The 22,752-nt window shown below is 35.0% G+C and overlaps 2 protein-coding genes and 3 long non-coding RNA genes across 6 annotated transcripts; 4 read left to right on the top strand and 1 right to left on the bottom strand.

Moving 5' to 3' along the window:
* Window positions 1–739: 739 nt before the first annotated feature.
* LOC140975825 (uncharacterized) lies at window positions 740–4,259 on the top strand. The gene is made up of 6 exons (XM_073439758.1): window positions 740–1,428; window positions 3,217–3,269; window positions 3,501–3,588; window positions 3,658–3,756; window positions 3,831–3,949; window positions 4,037–4,259. The coding sequence occupies exons 1-6, from the start codon at window positions 832–834 to the stop codon at window positions 4,089–4,091; spliced, it is 1,011 nt and encodes a 336-aa protein (XP_073295859.1). The 5' UTR covers window positions 740–831; the 3' UTR covers window positions 4,092–4,259.
* Window positions 4,260–5,009: 750 nt separating this feature from the next.
* LOC140975823 (WD-40 repeat-containing protein MSI4-like) lies at window positions 5,010–11,045 on the bottom strand. 2 transcript variants are annotated; one of them, XM_073439755.1, is made up of 15 exons: window positions 10,821–11,045; window positions 10,555–10,618; window positions 9,512–9,598; window positions 9,322–9,384; window positions 8,844–8,909; window positions 8,638–8,712; window positions 8,341–8,416; window positions 7,095–7,293; window positions 6,798–6,879; window positions 6,366–6,439; window positions 6,156–6,267; window positions 5,986–6,060; window positions 5,685–5,752; window positions 5,498–5,597; window positions 5,010–5,305 (listed from the first exon to the last, which is right to left on the bottom strand). In XM_073439755.1, exons 1-15 carry the CDS (start codon window positions 10,940–10,942, stop codon window positions 5,210–5,212), a joined length of 1,359 nt encoding a protein of 452 aa, XP_073295856.1. In that variant the 5' UTR covers window positions 10,943–11,045; the 3' UTR covers window positions 5,010–5,209. The 2 variants fall into 2 exon arrangements, 1 of the variants encoding a protein (XP_073295856.1); XR_012175059.1 differs by lacking the exon at window positions 5,685–5,752 and having other exon boundaries at window positions 5,168–5,305.
* A 4,831-nt stretch (window positions 11,046–15,876) lies between these two features.
* On the top strand, window positions 15,877–16,221 carry LOC140975822 (uncharacterized). The gene is made up of 3 exons (XR_012175058.1): window positions 15,877–15,918; window positions 15,991–16,056; window positions 16,170–16,221. It is a non-coding gene; the product is annotated as an uncharacterized lncRNA (long non-coding RNA).
* Window positions 16,222–16,309: 88 nt separating this feature from the next.
* Window positions 16,310–16,706, top strand: LOC140975820 (uncharacterized). The gene is made up of 3 exons (XR_012175056.1): window positions 16,310–16,374; window positions 16,461–16,517; window positions 16,688–16,706. It is a non-coding gene; the product is annotated as an uncharacterized lncRNA (long non-coding RNA).
* A 47-nt stretch (window positions 16,707–16,753) lies between these two features.
* Window positions 16,754–17,972, top strand: LOC140975821 (uncharacterized). The gene is made up of 3 exons (XR_012175057.1): window positions 16,754–16,859; window positions 17,188–17,312; window positions 17,847–17,972. It is a non-coding gene; the product is annotated as an uncharacterized lncRNA (long non-coding RNA).
* The last annotated feature ends 4,780 nt before the right edge of the window (window positions 17,973–22,752 follow it).

The following is a 22,752-nucleotide window of genomic DNA, read 5'->3' as shown; positions in this document are numbered from 1 at the left end:
AAAAATAATTAAAATTTTAATCAAAATTTATTCATCTTATAAATCATAATTTTGACTTTTAAAAAAATATTTATTTATTATTTAAAATTTTGTTAAACAAAATAAAATATGATTTTTTAGATTTATTTTTTTATTATTAATAATTACACTCATTCGATATAAAGAAGTTATTTTAACACAAATAATAAATATGTAATTATAATGAAATTTTTTTAATTTCTTTTTTAAAATTCCAATTCGAATTTTATGTCCCTTCAAAATATAAACTACATTTATATATCTGTATTGATTATATCATTTCATTTAATTTCTGTTATGATTTTGAGATGTGTTACTTTTATATATTTATTTCTCACTATTCTCTATCATATTAAATAAAATATGATTTTTTATATACTATTATGTTCCAACTATTTAAAAAGTTTCGTCGTGAATTTTTTGTATATTAATTTTTTGGAAATTGCTATTATTATTGTTGTTATTATTATGTATTTTAATTAGAAATTTAAGATAAATATTTTTTTAACACGTTCTAAAAAATAATTAAATGTTTTAATCAAAATATACTCATCAAAATTTTGATTTTAAAAAAATATTTATTGATTGTTTAAAATTTTGATAAACAAAATAATATATTATTTTTAAAATATTTTATTATTATTTTTATTAACAATAGTTTAACTCAACTAAAATTGAATAACATTAACATTTTTCACTCAACTTCAACATAAAGAATCATGGACATTGCTTTCCAAGATAGCTTCATCAAACCCAAATTTAAGTCTCTCGTTTCGTCTCGTGTCACTTGCAAAGCAAAACACACCCTCTCCCATGGCGGCCACCCAATTGTTCTTCTCATCACTCCCTTTTTCTTATAAATCATCGCACCGAGCTTCCCTCTTCCGCATTACAATGTTATCTTCCTTCGATTGCTTCCTTTTTCTGGCTTTTTTCGTTCTCATTCTCACCCTGTACATAATCGTCAAGAACATTTCTTGCAGTAAAAAGCAAGAGAATTCCATAAAGATCCAATCTTTACCTGTAAATGATGATGGGATTGCATCTCGGCAACAAGGAACAGAAATGGGCTTGGGTACGGGTCGCGAGAATCCAGGTAATTCGTTGCTTCTTGGAGTCATGCCTGCGGATTTGGAAAAATGGGACACCGTGTCAGGTGAAAGTAGAGATTTTTATGATGAGCCGGACGGGGAATATGTGTCGGTTCCGGAAGAGAAGAAGAGGAGGAAGAAGAAGAAACGGGCAAAGAATAAAACGCCTGATTCGAATGAAGAGGTGGGAAAAGAGAAGGATGGGCTGGTGTGTTTGTATCCATTTACTAAGTCTTCTAGTGCCACTCAGAGGAAGATCAAACATCAATATGATCAACTTGTGAAGTCTCATGGGTCAAACGGATTGACACTTGATCAGGTGTTTTTTCCTTTTAAGTTAATACATTGCTCTGGTTCTTGTTATTTGTTTTCTTTTTCTTTTTTTGAAAGCTTGAGTCATGATTTATAATATTACTTTATAGTATATTTGTTGTTAAAAATATATATATATATGTAGTGTTAGCTCGTATTCCTTTACTTGAACATTTGGTATTTATACCACCGAATTCGAGTCTTTGTTGTTGATGTGTGAGAATTTGTTTTTATGTAATGCCGCGGAGATATGTTTGATATGCTATGAGGTGTTGGATTGAAAGACTTGAATCATTGTTTTTGAGTTTAGTTGATAACCTGATTTTATTTGTTTTATTGATGTGTGGTTATGATTTGATGTGTTTGCGTGTAATTTCTGTTTTATTACAAACTTATTGTGTAATGCCTCCCTCTCATATGAAATTGATTTGGGACGTAGAGCTGGAAAGAAATTATCTTAGGGTCGACCGGCAAATGGAGAATTCAAATAATTCATGGTACTTGATTGTGTTGTGGAAGATGACATTGCTATGAAGTTTTACTGGCGTAGAGGTGTATCATTTGGCAGGTCGACCTTGTTGTGGTGATGCCCCATAGTCCCAACCTCAGAAGAATGATGCTGCTTAAGTATATTAAGACAAGGACCTGAAGTTTTCAGATAAATTCGCAACATGAAATCTAGTATTTTCCCCAAGATGGAGTTTATGAATTGTTCTGTCAAAGAGATGAAGTTTTAAGATAAATTCAAAACATGAAACCTAGTATTTTCCCCAAGCCGGAGTTTATGAACTGTTCTATCAAAGAGATGGCTGATTTGATTCAAATACCAGGTTGTCTATGTAAAATTCATCTAAAATAATTGCACGAGTTGTCATTGACAAAAACAAAGGCATAAGTTAAGCCCCAAGGTAGTCCCTTGCACCAATACCGCTTATTTAGTTCAGAGGAAAAATTGGAAGTGGAGCAGAGAGAGTGGCTGTAATTACCACGTTTGTTATAAAATTCTTGTTGTGGCCAAATTGAAGAGCACTTTACAGCTGACTTCTTAGATTTCACCAGAAGATTAACCATTTGAGGATTTTCCATCACATGAAACTGGTGTATGTCAACCCAGTTAAGCAAGATGTGTTACTCCAAACAAATGAAAGTCAAAATGTGATTCTTAGATTTTTTTAAGACCGAAATGTTTGCTCATTATCCTTAGTTAACTGGGAGATCGGATGCTGAACCAGGCAATGAACATAGGAAACAGAACTGTAAACATGATGCTTGAATGCAACAGCTTTCAGTTTAGGATAAACCAAGTTCCGCTTGGCATTTCTTGCTGCCTGCTACCTTTTAGCCTCTAATGATTCAGTCTGTTATTTTAGAAGATTTTGCATGCTAGGAGCTTGAGTTTTTTTGTAGGGAGAGGTCCTGTGTATATGCAAGTATGGTCTCGTTTTCTTGCTTGTCCAAATATAGCTGGACAAATGTGAAAGGTAGCCAATTACTTAATTTCAGGAACATCTTTATTATTTTACATAGAGAACGGCTGGTGTAGTATATAATATTTCCATCTTGTGATGAAGAAAAGGTTGGGAATGCAGATGTTTGTTTATTTTAATTTTCCGGCATCTATTTACCTTGACTTTGATATTTCAATTGTGTATGCACAAAACTCTTTTAGGCATCTAAAGTAGTTACCTTTTTATCGATACTAAAGTGAATACTTTTATGTTGGTCCGAAATTACTTTTATTATATATTATTTATTTATAATAAAGCATTTATTTCTGTGTTGGTCAAAAATGCAGATTGGACAATTTATCAATTGCCTGATTGAGGCGAAAAACGAGCTGCAGCACAAGTAGGTTTGCATAATTTCTTTTACATAAACCAGAAATTTGATTCAGATGTATGAATTGTTGCAATGTGACTTATTTAATGGTGGAAATTCTTATCTCAGAATGGAAAGAAAACCTCCGTTTTGTATATCTTTGCAAAATTCCTATTTTAAAGTTATATAGAATTGAAAATATTCATTTTTCTGATAATGATCTTGGATTCCTTTGCTTAACCATGATTGTCTGGCAAATAGGTCTGAGGTCATCAATCGAAAGTTCACTATCACCAAGGCACTATTGTTTAAAGCAGACAGGTCATCATTTGATCGCCTTCGTCAACAGGTACCGATAAAGTGGGCTCAAATGTAAATCTTATTTGTTATCTGTAGCATAATTCTGAATTGCATTTAGATATACAAGCTAGAATTGGAACAGAAGAGATTGGAGGAGGATACTTTTGTATATAACTGGCTCCAAGAACAGCTCAAGGTCTCTCCAGCCTACAAGAAGGTAAGTTGCCTTTTCTAGATAATATTTGATAACCACTTCTCGAATACGGTCTCTAAGTTGGTTTCACACGGTAGATGCTGGAAATTGGTGCTCATATGGAGATGGAAGCGAAATCCGCCAGCCTTGTGGAGAGCATTGATTCTGACATATCATTTGAAGAGTTACTGGCACAGGAAAAAAAAGACGTGTTTTGGTTTGTTCTGAACTTGAACTCTGAAGTCTATTGTCATTGTCATCACTCATAGCTAGTTTTGATTCTAAGATAGCTTCTTATGTACAGGCAGAGAAATGGGAGACTCAAACCGTGTCAGGATGAGCCGAAACGTTTATGCTAGCTAAATGATAATTATATCCAAGTTTCTAATAACAAAATGTACATGCGGAGACCCGAAATGGTGAGAACGTTAACATCTTGGTTTATGATAGCTTTTTCAAAGTTACTTAGTCGACCCAACTTGTAATTTCGACTAAAGCTTGTCAGGCGGTTCGAGGTCTGGCTAATAGATCCTGCGCAATTCTAAAAGTTATTTCTAATTCTTTTTAAAATAATAATAATAATAGAATCAAGTGTAATTGTTTCTTGAATATATACTTTGTTGTAGCCAAACTAGTGTATGTTATAATTGACGGAATAAAAGAAGAAAAGCTTAAAGAAATTGATGAAAATGAGGTTTATGCACAAACTTTTTATTTTATTCCTTATTGATGAAGAAGAAAAGCTTAAAGAAATTGATGAAAATGAGGTTTATGCACAAACTTTTTATTTTATTCCTTATTGATTCATTTAGATCGTGTTTAGTAAAGGTAATCTATCAAAGCCTGAGAAATTAAAGAGCGTATTGAGTGTTTGAAGTGAGAAATGTCTCTCGTGTCTTGTTGGTATACAGCAAACCGTACACATCGCTGCCGTATACGACACAAAAGGATTTAACACGTCAAGGTGAAAGAAAAGGTTCAAATGAAAGAATGATGTTAAATTTTTATTAAAATATATATATGTACTTCCAATATGATGCAAAATTTTAAATTATCAATCCTTAATTATCATTCTATGTCATTTTTTATCCTCTAAACCCAAATTATTTATCACCCCTGAATCAATTATTTACCACTCCATCAACCGAACCACGTTTTCACAACACCCAAAAGGGGATTCAAATACACAGATGCAAGATAGGAGATTAATTTACAAAAGAAAGTTCTGCTAAATTAAACATCCGTCCGCGTCAAAGATATTAAGCGAGTACACCAGATGAAATATCATATCCTCCCATTCATAGGATTTTAAGATCTAACATTCAGATTCACAAATGTTTCTTACAAGTAAAATACCAAAGTTTCTGGACAGTCCCATAAATTTTTTTTTGTCAAAAACAAAACAAAACAAAAAACCTGTTTTCGACAAAGTTCGGGACAAAATACCAAAAAGATTCCCAGATTTCCGAATATGGAATCAAGAGGAGCATGACAGCAAATGAGATTTGAACCTATCCAGCTCCGCAATGACCTCTTCTTCTGGACGATAAATCAGGTCAATCATTCGCCATATCTGCACAAATGTTCCAGCCTCAATTCTAAAAATAAGAAAAATGGCTGACAGTTCTTGTCCTACAGTGCTGCTCTCGTTTAATCTCATGGATACCAAGAGCATAGGAATGCAGTTCTATAGTGAAGCTAACGGCTCTACATAAAGTAATAGAGGCCACTTTTTGGCATTGAAACACATGAATAAAGTTGCTACCTGCAATGTACCTCCCCCTCCAGTCTTTTCTCCATCTTCAGACACGCTAACAATTGTCCATGGATCTGCAGCATTCCAATGGAAGTCAACCACCTTATCCCTGTAGTTTTATATCCAGAGCAACCACCATTAGTTACAAGAGAACAATGACAAATTAAGGAGGGAAAAGGATTTATCGACCAAGTACCTGTGCCCCGCATGTCGAAAGAATAATCCAGGGGGATAATCTGATTTTTCTGTTCCAGCATTACCCACCTGATTGCCGAATATGGCTCACAAGCAATTTTTTTTAACGCGAGAGATAGAAAGTAGAAATTCAAGCCAACAACGATTATGACTTTTTGAATTTGTGTTTTCAGGAAAACGACAAGTTAGCTTTCCAATGGATTTTAAATCCAAGCTTTATCACCAATTCAGTTAGCACATAAGCCTTTTGAAGGTTAGGAAGATGAGTAAAGAGAGTCAACAATTATAGATTGTGATTTCACCTTTCCATGATCCCAGATATTCAACATGCCATCTTCTGCAGCACTGCCAAAGACAGATGCCTTGTCTGGAGACCACTGCATAGAAATATCATGGTGCCAGTTGCTAGTAAACATACAGATACGTGTTTAAGCCTCCATCTAAAGCATGCAACCCAAATGGCAAGTAATACCTGGACACAAAGAACAGCAGCAGTATGACCTTCAAATATGTGAATGGGAGATCCAACTCCTCCAGAGGTAAGACTTCGACGATCATACATTCGAACAGTATTATCAGCAGAACTAGATGTGGATGAACAATATGTTAAGAATGCTTAATGAATGATGTGATTAATATCTTTAAACATTTCTTTCAAGTGAAATAAATGTCAAAAACGTACCCAGTCAAAATCAGATTTAAATCATTAGGATTCCAATCGACACAATGAAGATCAGCATTGTGAGCCTTTTCAACCTGTGGGGTAATATCCAAGAACCAAAGGCAAATCAGATACTACTTGCAAGTAAATGCGACACTTGGTATGACACAAAAGTCTGATAATCAGTAAATGTAAATATAGGCACAACGATGAAAATATTAAGCAAAGTACAGGCACGGTAAAACAAGTAAGAATAGCACCCTTGCATCATCCAGGAATTTTGATTGTCAATATGTATATAGATCAATCTAGAAGAAAAGCGGGATCTTCCTACTGGGGAAGGGCAGTGGAGAGAACATGCAGTGATTATCCATGTGCTTTGCGGAAGGGACGACAATACAACATTGTGAAATGATGTTTTAAATTGAATAAAAATCTTGGTTGGAAAACTACCTTTGCAATGGGAGAAGAACCACTTCTCGCATCCCACAGTATAAGGCAAGAATCATCACCAACGCTGCAGAACTCCTGCGAGCTATATCACATGTTGAAATGAATGAGAGATGAATATTAAATATTGCATAGCTTCATAAAAAGAGTACATTTAAAACTTAATACGTATGCTAATGTGTGAGTCATTTATATCTCAAATTACGCCAACCTTAACTACAATCATGCAACACTGCACCAAAGAGATAACCTAGTTCCTTCTCAGAACTGATGACAGTTTTGATTGAGAATTCTAGCTACCTTGATGGGTTAAACTGTACATCTTCTACGGTATCCTCGTGCCCTAGGAAAATACCCCGAGGTTGAACAATGGAGCCATCAGAAGCTTTACCATTGACAGCACTTCCCTTAGATCCAGGGGATTTTTGAGCTCCCTGATCTGCTGCCAATGATGATATGTGATCGTGGATACTCCACAAAACCACAGACTTGTCCTTGCCTGCCATTAAGAATTTTTTTTACATAAAGTAGAACTGTCAAAGGAAGTACTAGTACAACAACTAGTTGAAGAAGAAAGGGTTTAGTATATGCTATATCGTGGAAAAACACTCTATGCAATACATACTGCATGATGCATATCTTATGTGAAGGTCCTCCATGGCATACATGTGGGATCGATACATCAATCAGCGTATATGATATAGAGAGTTCATTTCCCAGTTTAGTGTTGGCTAATCCAGAACACGGTAGTTGAATAAATTGGTAGCATTCTGGAAGCTATTACAGTGAGTATGAGCACAAGTAAAACATCAACTAAGTAGTTGACATCCAGACCAAATAGAAAAGGTATTACTTTATTATGATACAAAACTACTAGCAAAAAGCATGTACAATTTGAATAACGTTGAATCATGACTCTAAATCAGGTTTACTCCATCGGTCCATCCCAAATACAAAAAATATTGGGATCTGAAACCATTTTGTGCTTTAATTTCAATTCCTAATTTTTTCCACCAGATTGCTTATAAAAAACTAATGATGAATATTACACAGAAAATAGCGAAGGACCAGTCTAGGAGCATCTTAGTTCAAACATGACAGACTCGGATCAAATGCAGAAACTTATTTTAGCAGGCATTTAAAAATAAAGGACAGAGATACTGAAAAATATATAATAAAATTTATATAAATAACTCAAATAGTACTGAAAAACTTCTTCACATAATATTTAATCGCAAATACGGGATTTTGTTTTCTTCCCTCTATCATCGGATTGCATACTAAAAGGACTTTTTAAACCATGCAAACTTTTTTTTCTGGGAGCATCAGTCCAGAAAATGTTTCCTACGCAGAGTTTTAAGTTGGTCATAAATAATAAATAAGGGGAGAAAATAGGTCTCAATCTCGAATTTTTTATGGTGGAACCTGACAAGTACGGTTATTTACCAACTGTTGAACCTATCTCCAACAATTTCAAGTTATCGTGCATGCCTTATTCGAAATCACCACATGCACGCTACACACACAGAGAGATAGAGAGAGAGACCTCCAGAGAGCACAAAAGGTTCCATAGGACATGTGGCTAGAGCAAATTCAGCATTATCTCGATGACCAGTCAGTATCTGCAATGTGTGGTTCCAATCACAATGCTTGAGCAATGGTATGTTTTTTTTCTTTTAAAGGTATCAAATGACAGATAAAATAAACTTTTGCATGTAACCCTCGTTGACTAGAAGGTGTTTCGAGACAAGATTGATAGTATCGATGGGCAAAAATATAGATAGGCGTCGAGTGAATCCAGATGACTGATAAATATCAAGTCACAGTCACTTCAAAAGCATACCAGATCCGGACGAGATGCTGTAGCACCTAAAACAGGTTGACGAGTAGGTTGCCTTTCTACATCCCAAATGAGAACCTATCCCCAAGTTTAAGGTTAGGACATACAAATTAGTTTGCTAAATTTTAAGACCATTTCAAGGAAATGAACATAACCAATTATACAAAAATTTGAGGGAATAGAAGGTAATGCATGGATAAAAAGCTTACATCAGGACTGTCGGTGTGAGTGGCCACAATCTTGTTATTCTGCGGCAATTCCCTGATACGATTCACCTGAAACATAACACGGGCCATGTTTCACATTTTTACTTTGGCCTCTCTTTTAAAAATAAATGATAGGGTCCACCTTCCGTTCCATATTGATAGGGATAGATAGAAAAATGTTTTCTTGATGTAATAATGCAATCAGGTTCCATGGATCCACAGTCAAAAGGTGCAAGGAGATTAAAATGAAAATCGAAAAGAGAATTTGGAGAAAAAGCATAATTCACTTTGGAAGAGAAAATTTGTTTTTATCATCAGTTTACCAGGATACTTGACACTTTGTTTTTTAAAATCGTTTTCTTCTTTAGTTTTTCTTTTTCTTCTGACGCATGAACTTGAATGGGTGGATTTTATAGTCAGTTATGTTGATAAACCAACATGATTTTCAGCACAGACGGAAGGCGAAACTACTAAAACATACCTCTCCAGGATGTATGATGGTCTTGCTCTTTTTTACAAAAGGTGAACGGGATTCTTCGTTGAACTAAAATATTGACCAGTAAGACAACCAACGAGAATCAATTTGGTTTGATAAATGACTATTAATTGAACAGGAAAAAGGTATGACATTTCATTAACACACCCACTAATGTTTGATATCAACACCTCACCTGTGCAATATGCTCTGCTGCTGCAACTCTAGTTTTCACTATTTCAACGTTAGCTATGACAAGGGTGTTTGGAACTGTGCCATCGGTCTAGCGGCAAAGGGGAGAAGGGGAAGTTAGAAGCGAGAACATTTGGCACAAGAAAAGAAACTGATTTTAAACAAAATAGGAGAGGAACACATGTTAGCAGCATCATCGCAACCCAAGTAAGACAATGACAAATTACAAAGGCTAAAATCCATGTCACTTATATCTCATTCACCCATATATTTTTTGTTCAAAGACATCAAGGGAGGGAAATTGGTTTTAAAGGAATGGGATGATGATGAAAGGAAATAAAAATCAGATCATCTCCCAAGAAATAAGAATTTGTGAAGCGCGAGCGCGACAGTAAATATTGATGCACAAATTATTTCCTTTACAACAAATAAATACACTCATTTTAGTTTTGAGAAGTTTTAGTACTTTCACAAATTTTTGAACTTTAAAAACTTTCTCCGTCCAAATCCATACGAGGGTAAAACATCTAAAAGCCCTAGCTCTAGCTCTTGATTTGAATAAAATGAACTACAACTTCAAGAGTCGCCATCTAAATCAGCAGAGTATGTATCTATTCTACCATCAAGGTTTATACATGTTTTAGCATCTTCCTACGATCAAGGTTTCATCGCGGTTATCATGCTTTGGTAAGTGGTAACTGCTTGTGCAATCATTCTTTTGTAGAACTAAACAGAAATGTCAAATCACTACTGTGATACTGAAAAACCAGCAGTTTCACAATTGACAGTCATTGTGTAGCCACTCTTAACGCAAAAAATAAGAAAGAGACGAGATAAGTAAAATAATAGAGACATGTTGATTGAGCGACTCTTGGTGGAGATAGATGCCTTTGAATCTAAAGTTTTAATCTTTTCTCCCTAAAACTAATGCACGTTTAATTTCTAGTCAAATGCAATGCATCTAGATTCGAGGCCAAACTTCCCATCCACACAAAACAATTTCACTTGTGAACATGAGGATGACAGAGAATGATAAAACCATCTCACCTGTTCTGAAAGATATAATCGCTGACGGTTCTTGTAAGTCGCTTGTTCCACCTTCGGTCCCCATCTGAGAGAGGGGGAAAAAGCATCACATATCAATATAACATGGAAAAAGCAACAAATGCAGGAAAAAATATGTACATTTCCACGACACTTTCCACAAGTCAAAGATTTCAGTAGCAGAGGTGCCAGTATCTACCAATCAAATCTCCAGACAGCACAAGGACAAAGAAATGCATTAAGACCCTAGAGATAGGAGAAAATTTAACCGGCAAGAGAGAGACGGCCAAACGAGGTTGTGATTGGCTAGCCAGTCGTAGAGGACGGGCACTAGGGATTTCCATTGACTGTAGCGCTCCTCCACGCTATGCTCCGCTGCTCTATCCTTCATTTTCGCCTCCGTGGTGGCGGTGCTCAGTAGCTCGCCGAGTGTGTACAGCGCTTTCTTGCGCGAGTGTGGGGGTCAATAATGTACTGCATATGTATGAGCTATGCAAAATATATTTTTTACGTCATAAATGTTCATAATTATACATATATAATAAATAAAAAAATTCAAAAAAACTATTCAAAACTTTTATATGTTCCTAACATCTTATATATCAAGACATACACAAAAATTAAACAAATGGTAACATATGAATAACTAGAAGCCAGAATGTTAAATATATACTAAGAAGATTTAAATAATTTTTAAAATCGTTTAAATAATATCTTGTTTATGAGTATTTATTGATCTAAATATATCAAAACACAATAAATAAAAATACATCATAATGATAAATCAAATATATTCACTTATTTATATAACATTTTTCAATTTGCATGATTATAACATAATGACTGCTCTCTCAAATTAACAAAGATAATTTTCATCCAAATATCATTCACAATGGAAAACAATAAAAATAAAATTAAGAGAATAGTAAATTTTTCTAAAATCAAAATCACAATGTATTTAAATGGAGTGCATATAGTGACTATCAAATAAAATTCTCTTAGTTGAATTTTGTTTAACTGTTTCTTTTTTTAGAATAGATATTACACATCAACTCAAATATTTTAAACTGTATAGTAGCTCAATCATCATGATTCGATCGATGTATCCAACAAAGACAATTATTGCACTCCAACAATATCAATAATTACACTAATTGAAATATATGAGAATTGATCTCATGACTTTGACTCTTATATATACCAATTGTAGGATCATGCATTTGCCGCTTTACCAAAGGTTATAACCAGGGTAACGATGCAACATTAACTAAAATCTTTTAAAATCGTAAAACAATTCAAACGTCACATTTCGATTGTTATACCTTACATAAACAATTATTGCACCTAACAAATATGATATAGTTGTTATTTTACATTCTAGAAATCATTTTTCTAAATCAAATTTATTCTCACTAATCAAATAATTTCATCGAACACAAAGTAGTTTTAATTACTAATAATAATTTAAACACAAATATTAATTGTTAGGGTGACCACTATATGTCCTCACCTATGCTTCATTAAATTGCAATCATAATAATAATGCACAATGAATTGGTAAACATAACTTAGTTAATTTATTAAGTGAGTAATATTAAATAACAATTTTGTTATTTTGAAATGTGAAAAATAGCTTATATATATATAAACTCATCATATATAATGCTAAATTAATTAATATGTAGAAAAGAGAAAAAATTGTTTTTTATGTATGTAATTTCATCATATACAATTAGAAATTAATTAATAGGTTGAAAAGAACAAACAGTATAACAAATAATATATTATATATGATGATTTCGTAATAGAATAATGTTAATATAATCATATTTTGTATTATGTTTAGAACGCAATTGAAAATTGATAACAAAATATATAATAATAGAAACTTTAACTTTAAAAACATTTTTTTATCTAAAATATTATCATAATACATAATTAATCATAAGTGAAATCACTAAATTGTTGAGTAACTATTTATTTAATTATTACTTAAATCAATTTATTGGAATTTGTCAAAAATTTAGCATTTCTTATCATCTACATAAAAATATCAAGAGCTTCATAAATTCATTGATATTAATTAAAAAATTTAATTTAAATACATAAAAAAAATTCTTAAGTTCCTAAAAAAATTATTTTATAGTTATATATGAAATATTAAACATTTTATTAGAAGTTTTTTTTTATCAGCTATATAAAAATATCAAGAGTTTCACAAATTTATAGACATTCATTAGTAAAAATAACTTAAATTAAATATATAAAATTTATAAAAAATAATATAACGTGTTTATAATATTATGAAAAAATTAAAAAATATAGTTGAAGAACTCACAAATTTTATTAGTTATATTTTAAAAATTAAAGCGAGTTACACCCATATATGGTACAAGGTTTTCTACCTCGCAATGAGATGTACAAGTAGTAAAACCACAATTAAAAAATAATTCATTAAAAAAGTAATTTGAGAAAAGTATTGCAAAATTGCAATCACAGAATAATTTTACGTTAAAAGAATATTCTTACAAATAATTTTTAACATATTTCAATATCTACAAAATATACGATGCTTCTTAGTTCATATTTTAAAATCAATTTGTTATAAAAGTGACTTATTTATATGTAAAATAAAAGAAAAGATAAGATATAAATATTAAATATTCATTAGCAACCATGAAGAAATACACTAATTTTAATAACAAATTTTAGTAGCAACAAAGAAAAATATTGGGTAAATTGATAAATTCAATATGCATTAATATCCAAAGATATTTAAGATAGACAATAAATTATAAAAGAATCCATTAAAAAATTATTATTTTAAAATCAATTTGTTATAAAAGTGACTTATTTATATGTAAAATAAAAGAAAATATAAGATATAAATATGAAATAATCATTAGCAATTATGAAGAAATACAATAATTTTAGCAGCAACAAAAAAAATCATTGGTAAATTGATAAATTCAACATTCATTAATATTCAAAAGCATTTAAGATAGACAATAAATTATAAAAGAATCCATTAAAAATTTATTGATTTAATTTGCTAAATTAAATGAATAAGGGTATATTAAAACATTCACAATTAGAAGTGATATATTTATATGTATGTTAGATGTTAGATTTTACTAAGAAATGTAAATAAATAATTTTTCTGGCCTAAAATTTAAAAAAGAAATAGGAATGTGTATTAATGTCCAAATCCATTTAAGATGGACAATGAATTACAAAAAACTCCTAAAAAAACATATTAATTTAATTTGCTAATTTAAATTAACAAGAAAATTTAATTAAATAATTTTTTTTGGCATAAAAGTTAGGAAAGAAAGAGGAATGTGTATTAATGTCCAAATTCATTTAAGATGGACAATGAATTGCAAAAAAAACCTTTAAGATAACCTGTTAATTTGTTTGCTAACTTAAATTAAATTAAATAAATGAACAAGGACAAATAAGGAAATTCACAAATGAAAGTGGTGTATTTATATGTATGTTAGATATATAACTTCTTACACAGTTATTTCATTTTGGTTATACTTCGAAAGAACTCGGTCATTTTCAGACTCGGGCAGAGTGATGGAAGCCTAGGGCTACCGAGAGCCCTAGACCATCATCCCTGCCAACATCAAAGTTTGTCGATCCAGACTGAGAAATCATGATAAGCCCCCTCAGGAGGCCGAGTACGAGTTGACCAAAGCTATGGAAAATCCCCTACTTGGGGGTGATCAAAATGAATGCTCTCATGATTGTCGCCTCAATTTACCATCAAAAAATCAAATTTCTCCTGGGAAACAGGGCGAGAGAAGTATGAGGAGATCAACCATCCTCTCGGAATGCTATGCTAAGACAGTTCAGGTGGAGAAAATGGATCTAGTTCCCCGTCATCCCGGGAAAGCTACCAAAGTGGCCCGAGTTCTTGAACCTTCCACTTGCAAGGGAGATTTCAACTTTTTTTTCTCCATCGTTCTTCGATTTTCTTCCTCATTCTTCCTTCCAACAACGATCACTCGACTCATTTGCATCCCAATGTGGGTTTTCGGTGGGGTTTTGAAAAGAAAAAAGGGTAGAAATCGTCTTCCATTTATCACCGACGTTCCATCGCTTCTTAGCTTCTCGGGCCTCAGCAGTCACCCGGGCTTCCTCGGATGCCTTCTTGGCTAGAGCCTTCTTTTCAGAAGCAACCTTCCAGACAGCCTGTTTTTTCTCGGCAGCCGCTTTTTCAGATGCCCACCTCTTAGAAAAGGTTTCTTGCATCTCGGGCTTATCTATATAAAAAAGAAGAAGTAGACAGACATAAATAAACAACTATATAAAGTTAAGGGAAATATAGAAAAAAGAGTAAAAAGAAGAGATACTAGGCTGAGCACATGAGGTGTCTACCTCGTCAATACCCTATGTACATGGTCTTCTATCCGAGCACTCAACCCATAGGTCACAATATGTTCCTCGGAAATCACCACAGAAGAGGAAATTTTTTGCTGCTCCACAAGCTCCTCGCTCCGAGTATGAGGCTCCTCAAACTTATATGACTGAGGGAGCTCGGCAAGGAAGGCAGGTTGGATAAAAAACCGATTGGACATTTGGGAAGAGAGGATAGACTGATAAAGAAAAACCGGCATTTCCATCCCTTCAGAGAAGAAGGAATATCATCTAGGAAACTCTTGTTAACCCGGGCAGGAAGAGAGAAAGCACTCTCATTAAACCGACAAACAAAGCAGTAGTGAATGATGGGGGTGATCAAAAGATTGTTCATTTTAAAGAGCACATAGGCCAGGCCATTATGAGAAAGAAATTGGGATGAAGTTGATTTAGAAGGACCTCGAGAAAGCGAGACATCTCAATATAGAAATAAAGAACAGGAAATTGGAGATCACTACAGATTTGGTCCCGAAAAATTATAGAACCCCACCGAAGGCCGATCAACTCGATCTGAGGGACCGGATTGAGGAGGGATCAAAAAGAGGTGATAGATCCAAGAACTCGAAGGTCTTCGTCGGACCCCGAGTGAATAGTACTGGCCATAGTAGAAAACAATGGGGTACCTAGCGCCTCTACTTTTGTTTTGGGGAGAGCAAGGGATTTGCCCTTATCTTTCTCTTGGGCATTAGAAGGCCTGACATCCTGGTGGACAATTTTGAGCTTCTGGGATTTCTTGGAAGTAGGGATGACAACTTTCCCCACAGATTTGGGGCTCGTGGGGAAAACCCGAAACGGAGACGGGGATCCTCGATATTTTCATGTTTGAGTTCGGGTTTGGGGATTTTTTAAAATCCCTGAAGTAGTTCTTGCAAAAATATTATGTTCAGGTGATGTCACGACGAGCAGGCTGCAAACAAACCTCTTTTAAAAACTGTATTTCAGGTAATCCATGAGTACACAACTCAGATATTTAATTCAAATGGTACTGTAAGTGATTTTTTTTATTATGAGCAGGTTATGATGAGATTATTTAGCCCACGCAAGACAAATTTGTTGTTTGTTATTCGTGATAAGACAAGGGTATTATGTTCTTTTTTTTCATTCAAATATGTCTTTCAATATCAACTGCTTCAAGTATTTGGTGTGTTTGGTCCCATGAAAGAAATATTGAATTGTTTTTCTTTGTATTGTAGACTCCTTTGGAAAACTTGGAGCCCGTTTTAACAGAAGACATTCAGAAGGTATATTAATGAGGCCTTCTATTTATTTATTTGTTTGTTTTTTTTTTTGTGTTAGGATTTTCTCTATTTTTTCATCTATGATCCCTCTTTGTAGATATGGAATTCAGTTCATAAACCACAAGCTCAAGAGGAAACACCGTTAAGTGAATTTTTCTATGTAAAGTGTTGATTTATTATAAGCTCTATTTCACTCCTTTCTATGATTTAAGTTGATTAACGAGGCTATTAAATGGTTGATGTCAGGTTGAAGTTGTGGCTCTATCCAGTTATGAGGAGAAGGAAGATCAATTTAAAGAGCAGGTTCATACTCTTATGAATTTTAATTTAATAAAGTCGCACTCATGTTTTCCAAAAGCCTACTATAATGGAGCTATCTCCATTATTTGGCGCATCACGTATATGTAATTTTCTCTAGGGGAAGATGAATGCAGACTGAAAACCTTACATTGTTTTTTTTTTTTTTGTCAAAGGTGGCAAGTCTAAGATAGCTTATCAATTCATGTTGGGACACATACGCTCTGAAACATTTGGAGAAATTCAAAGAAGCATTTGATAGGGTCTTGAACGAGGGTAAAGGGTTTTTTGTGGCTGCACGGGATTGCTCCAAGTTTTTCGTGTCACAGTTTGACAAAGCAGTTGCAGGTTCAATAATTTATATATAACATGCCTCAACTCTAGTTTCTGCCCTACATCATAATGCAGTTAAATTTCGACTTAGAGAGGGCTAAAAAGCATCTTAAAATGGCAGAGTAGCATCAAAAAACTGAATTTTGAAATTGCTGTTATTCGGTTATACTCTTCTGTTCCAGCTTTGTATTTTATCTTACATCGTAATATACAAACTTCTTTAGTTGCAGCAACATTCTCATTATACCAAGACATTTTTTAGTGTGCTGAACGAGCTAATTCTCAATGTTTATTAGCGATGATATTTGAAACAGACAGAATAACTCTTTCTTATGGTTTGTAGAAGCGGACATTGACCAGGCAAATTGAGACTCTTCTAAAGTACGAGATAAGATACATCGTGATATAGATGCACATGTTTCAGTGGTTCGAGCTGCCAAGCTATCTGAACTTGCAACCATATTTGAGGTATGATATATTGGCTAATGAAATCTTTATGATAGTGTTTGTTGAGGGATCATCATTATCACTATAATGTTTAGACCTTCTATTATTTTTTTTGATCGGTAAATAAAATATATAGATCAAAATGTCACAATACAACTACTCCAGGCATATCTGAGCAAACAAAAAAACTGAACAACAAATATCAAAGTCAGTACAAAACAACTACACCAGACATACTGGGCTAACAGAAATCAACAACATCAATGATAAAACCATCAGTCTAACCGGGACTGTCTAATACTAACAGCACCTGCTAAGTAAGAAAAGCAGTAGGATCCACTGGAAAATCCAGATAAATACACTGCAAAACAAACATCTTGATCTTTTGGAAAGTAGCCTCAACGAATGGATCTTTCCCTTCAAAAATCTTCTTGTTCCGAGCCTTCCATATCTCTTAGACACCATAAGCAAACTCGAACATCCAAGCCATGTTAATCACAAAAATCTTCTTGTTTATATGTTGTGTGGCTTTTGCTGATAACATTTCATGGACAGAAAAAATTCAATGTATCATTATCTGAACCTGTTGAGGTTTTATTAGATGGAGCTAGCGATGATACATGGTCTGCAATAAGAAAACTTCTCCAGCGTGAAACTGGAATAGCAGTTGACTGTTTTTCTGGTGCAAGTAAGGAAAGTGGAAAGAAGACTCATGTAATGGGAAAGATGAAAAGCTTTCCTTCTTGTATATTAAAATAATATGACCCTACACTATTTATACACAATTGATAAGGGTAAATAAAGAAATACATAACAAGAGTTTGTTGAGTTTGTTACACTAAAATTCTATCCATAGATGACTCTAGAATATTGCACATGTGTGAGTCTCGCATGTGCTGCTGATGTAGACCACCACTGCTGATGTGGGTCTTTATTACTTAACTTCCCCCCGCCAGGTCAGCGTGGGATTGAGTAAAACGCTGAGCTTGGTCCGAAAGCGAGTAAATGAGACGGCTGAGAGAGGCTTTGTAAGAACATCAGCGATTTGATCACAAGAGGGAACATATCGAACTGCCATTTGATTGGAAAGAACCTTTTCTCTTAGAAAGAATAAGTCAAATTCAAAGTGTTTAGTTCTTGAATGCAATACCGGATTTGCACTGAGAGCTATAGTACTGAGATTGTCACACCAGATAACTGGAATCTTAGTTGAACCAATGTGGAGTTCTGACAGAATTGATTTAAGCCAAAGGAGTTCAGCTGTTGCATTGGCTAAGCTGCGGTACTCGGCTTCCGTACTCGAGCGGGAAACAACAGTTTGCTTTTTAGAATGCCATGAGATAGGAGAGTTGCCAAGAAACCAACAAAAACCAGAAGTAGAACGCCTATCATCAATGTCATTTCCCCAATCGGCATCGGAATATCCCGTTAATGTAAGGAGAGAATTTGCAGTGAGATGAATTCCATAATGCATTGTGCCATTGAGGTAACGAAGTATTCTTTTGACAGCCACCCAGTGCAAGTGAAGAGGATGATGCATAAACTGACTCACTTTATTCACACTATATGCGATATCCGGTCTTGTGAATGTCAAGTATTGAAGTGCACCAACAGTGCTACGATAAATAGTAACATCTTCAAAGGGATCGCCTTCTCGAGTTGAGAGTTTGAGAGAAGAAATCATAGGAGTAGGAAGGGACTTAGCCTTGTCCATCTTAGTCTTAGAAAGTAGATCTTGAATATACTTTGCTTGAGAAAGAAACAAAGTGTCCCGAGTTGGCCGAGAGACTTCTATACCAAGAAAGTACGAGAAATCACCAAGGTGTTTTAATGAGAACTCAGAATTCAGACGATGAATAAGGGCTTGAATCTCTGTAGCATTGCTTCCTGTTACGACAATATCATCCACATAAACCAAAATATAAATAATTGAGAGTGATTGAAATCGAACAAATAAAGAAGAGTCAGCCTTGGAAGCATGAAAACCAATGTGTTGTAGAGTGGTCTTGAGTTTTTCAAACCAAGCACGAGGTGCTTGTTTTAGCCCATAAATGGCCTTATGCAATCTGCAAACTAGCATGGTATTCCCCTGTCGCTGTTCAAATCCTGGGGGTTGCTGCATATGAATGGTTTCATTAAGGTTACCATGAAGAAACTCATTATTGACATCTAATTGTTGGATGATCCAGCCTTTTGTTAAAGCAATTTTGAGGACCAATCTGATTGTTGTTGGCTTCATAACAGGACTGAAAGTGTCAGAGTAATCTAGGCCAGCAGTTTGAGAGTATCCCTTAGCAACAAGCCGGGCTTTGTAGCGAGCTATGGAGCCATCCGGATGTTTCTTAAGCTTGTACACCCATTTGCAGCCAATAATGGGAGAGTTCAATGGAGGAGAGACCAAAGACCAGGTGTTGTTTTTGAGTAAAGCATGATACTCATCTTGCATTGCCTGTTTCCACTCATTATAAAGCAAAGCATCTTGAAATTTAGTGGGTTCAGTAGTAGGAAGATGAAGAGCATGATATAGCTTGGGTTTAAAAACTCCAGCCTTGGATTTAGTGACCATAGAATGAGTATTCCCTGGTATCTTATCTGATGTACTACCTGTGTCACATATAGGAGCAGAAACGGATGGAGAAGAAGATAAGGAAGGGAAGGAAACAGGAGTGTCTGGCAAAGTAGTGACTATAGGATGGGAAGGACTGGACTCAAGCTGAGTTGGCATATGAGGAGCAAGAAAAGGAATATGAGGTGGGACAAGAGAAGATGGAGGTGTACTGATGGATGCAGAGGGCGTGGTTAACGGTCGGTGAGAAAGAAGAAAAGGGAATGAGTTTTCATCAAACTTAACATGTCTGGAAATATAAAGACGGCCATCTCCACTGAGGCATTTATATCCTTTATGTTTCGTGCTGTAGCCAAGGAATGTACAAGCCTTGGAACGAAAGGCTAGCTTGTGAGAGTTGTATACGCGGAGATAAGGAAAGCACATGCAACCAAAGACACGGAGAAAAGAATAATCAGGAGTAATTTTAAACAACCTGTGAAGAGGAATTTTTTTATGAAGAGTGGAGGAAGGTAGCCTATTAATTAAGTAAACGACTGTGGAGAAGGCATCATCCCAATAACTAAGAGGCATATGTGCATGAGCAAGTAAAGAAAGACCAGTTTCGACAATGTGCCTATGTTTTCGTTCCACAACACCATTTTGTTGGGAAGTATACGGACATGTTACACGGTGTTCGATTCCAAATTTTTGAAAGAAAGGAACCAATGATCGATATTCCCCACCCCAATCTGTTTGAAGAGCTTTGATTTTGTGATTGCATTGCAACTCAACATTAGTTTTAAACCTTTGAAAAATATGGAAAACCTCGGATTTGTGTTTAAGAAAGAAAATCCAGGTATATCTACTAAACGCATCAACAAAACTAACATAATATCGAAACCCATTATTGGAAATATGGTGAGCTGGACCCCAAACATCAGAGAAGACAAGTTGGTGTGGTTTAGAGTAGACTGTGTGAGATTTTGGAAATGGTAACTTATGATTCTTACCCAACTCACAAGCAGAGCAGAGAGCAATATTGTCATTTCTTTGAAAAGAGACATTACAATTGGTTAAAACTTTCTTTACAGTAGGAAACATGGGATGTCCTAACCTATAATGCCACCTAGCTAATGTGGATGATGCCACTTGAGGATGATGGTGTGCCTACTGCACTTGATTTAAAGGAGAAGTGAGATTGAGACAGGATGCTTGTGTGGATGAAGGACGATCAAGTTTGCCAAGATGAAATCTGTATAGTCCTTCATGTAGGGTGCCTTTGAGAAGCTGAACCTTGGTTGCTAGATCCTTCACAACACAGAATTGTGGGTGAAATTCAAAAAATACATTGTTGTCTTGAGCAAATTTGCTTACACTAACAAGGTTTTGGTAAGATGAGGAACACAAAGCAAATTATTTAGATGATATATGCGAGAGTTGTTATGTGAGCAAGAGTGAAAACGTGATGCTCCTATATGTGAAATAGGTAAACCAGATCCATTACCCATGTAAACTTTACCTTCACCTGTGAACTCAGAGCCAATGGTGAGATTACCAAGATCATTTGTAACATGATGGGATGCTCCAGAGTCAGGGAACCACCAATCTGCATTGAGCATATCTGGTTGCTTCGTGGCTACGGCAGCAGAGGGAATATATGATTATCCTCACTTTGGATGGGCAGTAGGTTGGAAGGGAGGACCTGAGTTTCTGTGTTGTGGAACAAAGTCCTTATCAAAACGATAATAGCATTTTTCAGCAACATGTCCAGAGTACCCACATATTTGACATGTTGGGCGATTGTTGCTGTTCCAGCTTTTTCTTCCTCCTCTAAAGAAGCGGCCACGACCACGTCCACGAGGAGTGAAACTTTGAGTTGGAGTATCACGGCTTTTTGATTGATAAAAAGTGGTAGCATTGATGTTAGGAGTGCTTCCATCAGTATTGGTTGTGTAAGACTCAATTCGTGCCTCATGTGCCATTAGTAATGCACTGACGTCTGCGGTTGAAAGAGCATCAACTCGGGAGGTAATATGAACCACAACAGCTTCATATTCCACTCCAACTCCTCCCAAAATGTATAACACATGATCATCATCAGAAATTGTATGACCACACACAGCTAATAAATCAACATAACCTTTCATTTTGCTTAGGAAGTCATTCATGCTAAGACTTCCCTTCTTCAGTGTTTGTAATTGCAATTTGTACTGCATTACACGAGCCTTAGATCTGGTGGCAAAGAGGTGTGTGATTCGCGACCAGAGTTGAGCTGTGGTTGTACAACCGATCATCTGGGCTTGAATACCTTCGGCCATTGAACCAAGCAAAAAAGAGAATAGAAGCTGGTCTTGCCGACACCACAAGACGTAGAGCGGATTAATTGTTTCAGCCATATCTTCTGTAATCAAAAATTTTTGTGGAGTGGGCATTTCTTCCGTAAGCAAATATTCCAGACCCAGACCATTAATTCCCGAAGAAATTTGAAGCTGCCAAAGAAGAAAATTATCATCACCAAGTTTTACATGGGTGATTTGATTTGCTGGGCTAATGAGCACAAGATTGGAGGTGGTGCCGAAATTGTTTTGGGAAATGTTGCTGGAATTATTTAGTGAGGTAGCTTCCGCCATTTTTGGTAGCTCTGATACCAAGTAAGGAAAGTGGAAAGAAGACTCACGTAATGGTAAAGATGAAAAGCTTTCCTTCTTGTATATTAAAATAATATGACCCTACACTATTTATACACAATTGATAAGGGTAAATAAAGAAATACATAACAAGAGTTTGTTGAGTTTGTTACACTAAAATTCTATCCATAGATGACTCTAGAATATTGCACATGTGTGAGTCTCGCATGTGCTGCTGATGTAGACCACCACTGCTGATGTGGGTCTTTATTACTTAACTGTGCAC

The sequence above is a fragment of the Primulina huaijiensis genome, chromosome 4, assembly GCF_012295235.1.
Source record: "Primulina huaijiensis isolate GDHJ02 chromosome 4, ASM1229523v2, whole genome shotgun sequence".
Lineage (NCBI taxonomy): Eukaryota > Viridiplantae > Streptophyta > Magnoliopsida > Lamiales > Gesneriaceae > Primulina > Primulina huaijiensis.
The sequence above is the reverse complement of the archived record's forward strand: the minus strand, read 5'-3'. Positions and strand labels throughout refer to the sequence as shown.

Coding starts and splice junctions, on each gene's coding strand:
- LOC140975825 (XM_073439758.1), top strand. CDS start 832: ATGGCGGCCACCCAATTGTTCTTCTCATCACTCCCTTTTTCTTATAAA. Junction 1,429..3,216: donor ACGGATTGACACTTGATCAG/GTGTTTTTTCCT, acceptor TCAAAAATGCAG/ATTGGACAATTTATCAATTG. Junction 3,950..4,036: donor GAAAAAAAAGACGTGTTTTG/GTTTGTTCTGAA, acceptor TCTTATGTACAG/GCAGAGAAATGGGAGACTCA.
- LOC140975823 (XM_073439755.1), bottom strand. CDS start 10,942: ATGAAGGATAGAGCAGCGGAGCATAGCGTGGAGGAGCGCTACAGTCAA. Junction 8,713..8,843: donor CTCACACCGACAGTCCTGAT/GTAAGCTTTTTA, acceptor ACTTGGGGATAG/GTTCTCATTTGGGATGTAGA. Junction 6,440..6,797: donor GTTCTTCTCCCATTGCAAAG/GTAGTTTTCCAA, acceptor ATTACCCCACAG/GTTGAAAAGGCTCACAATGC.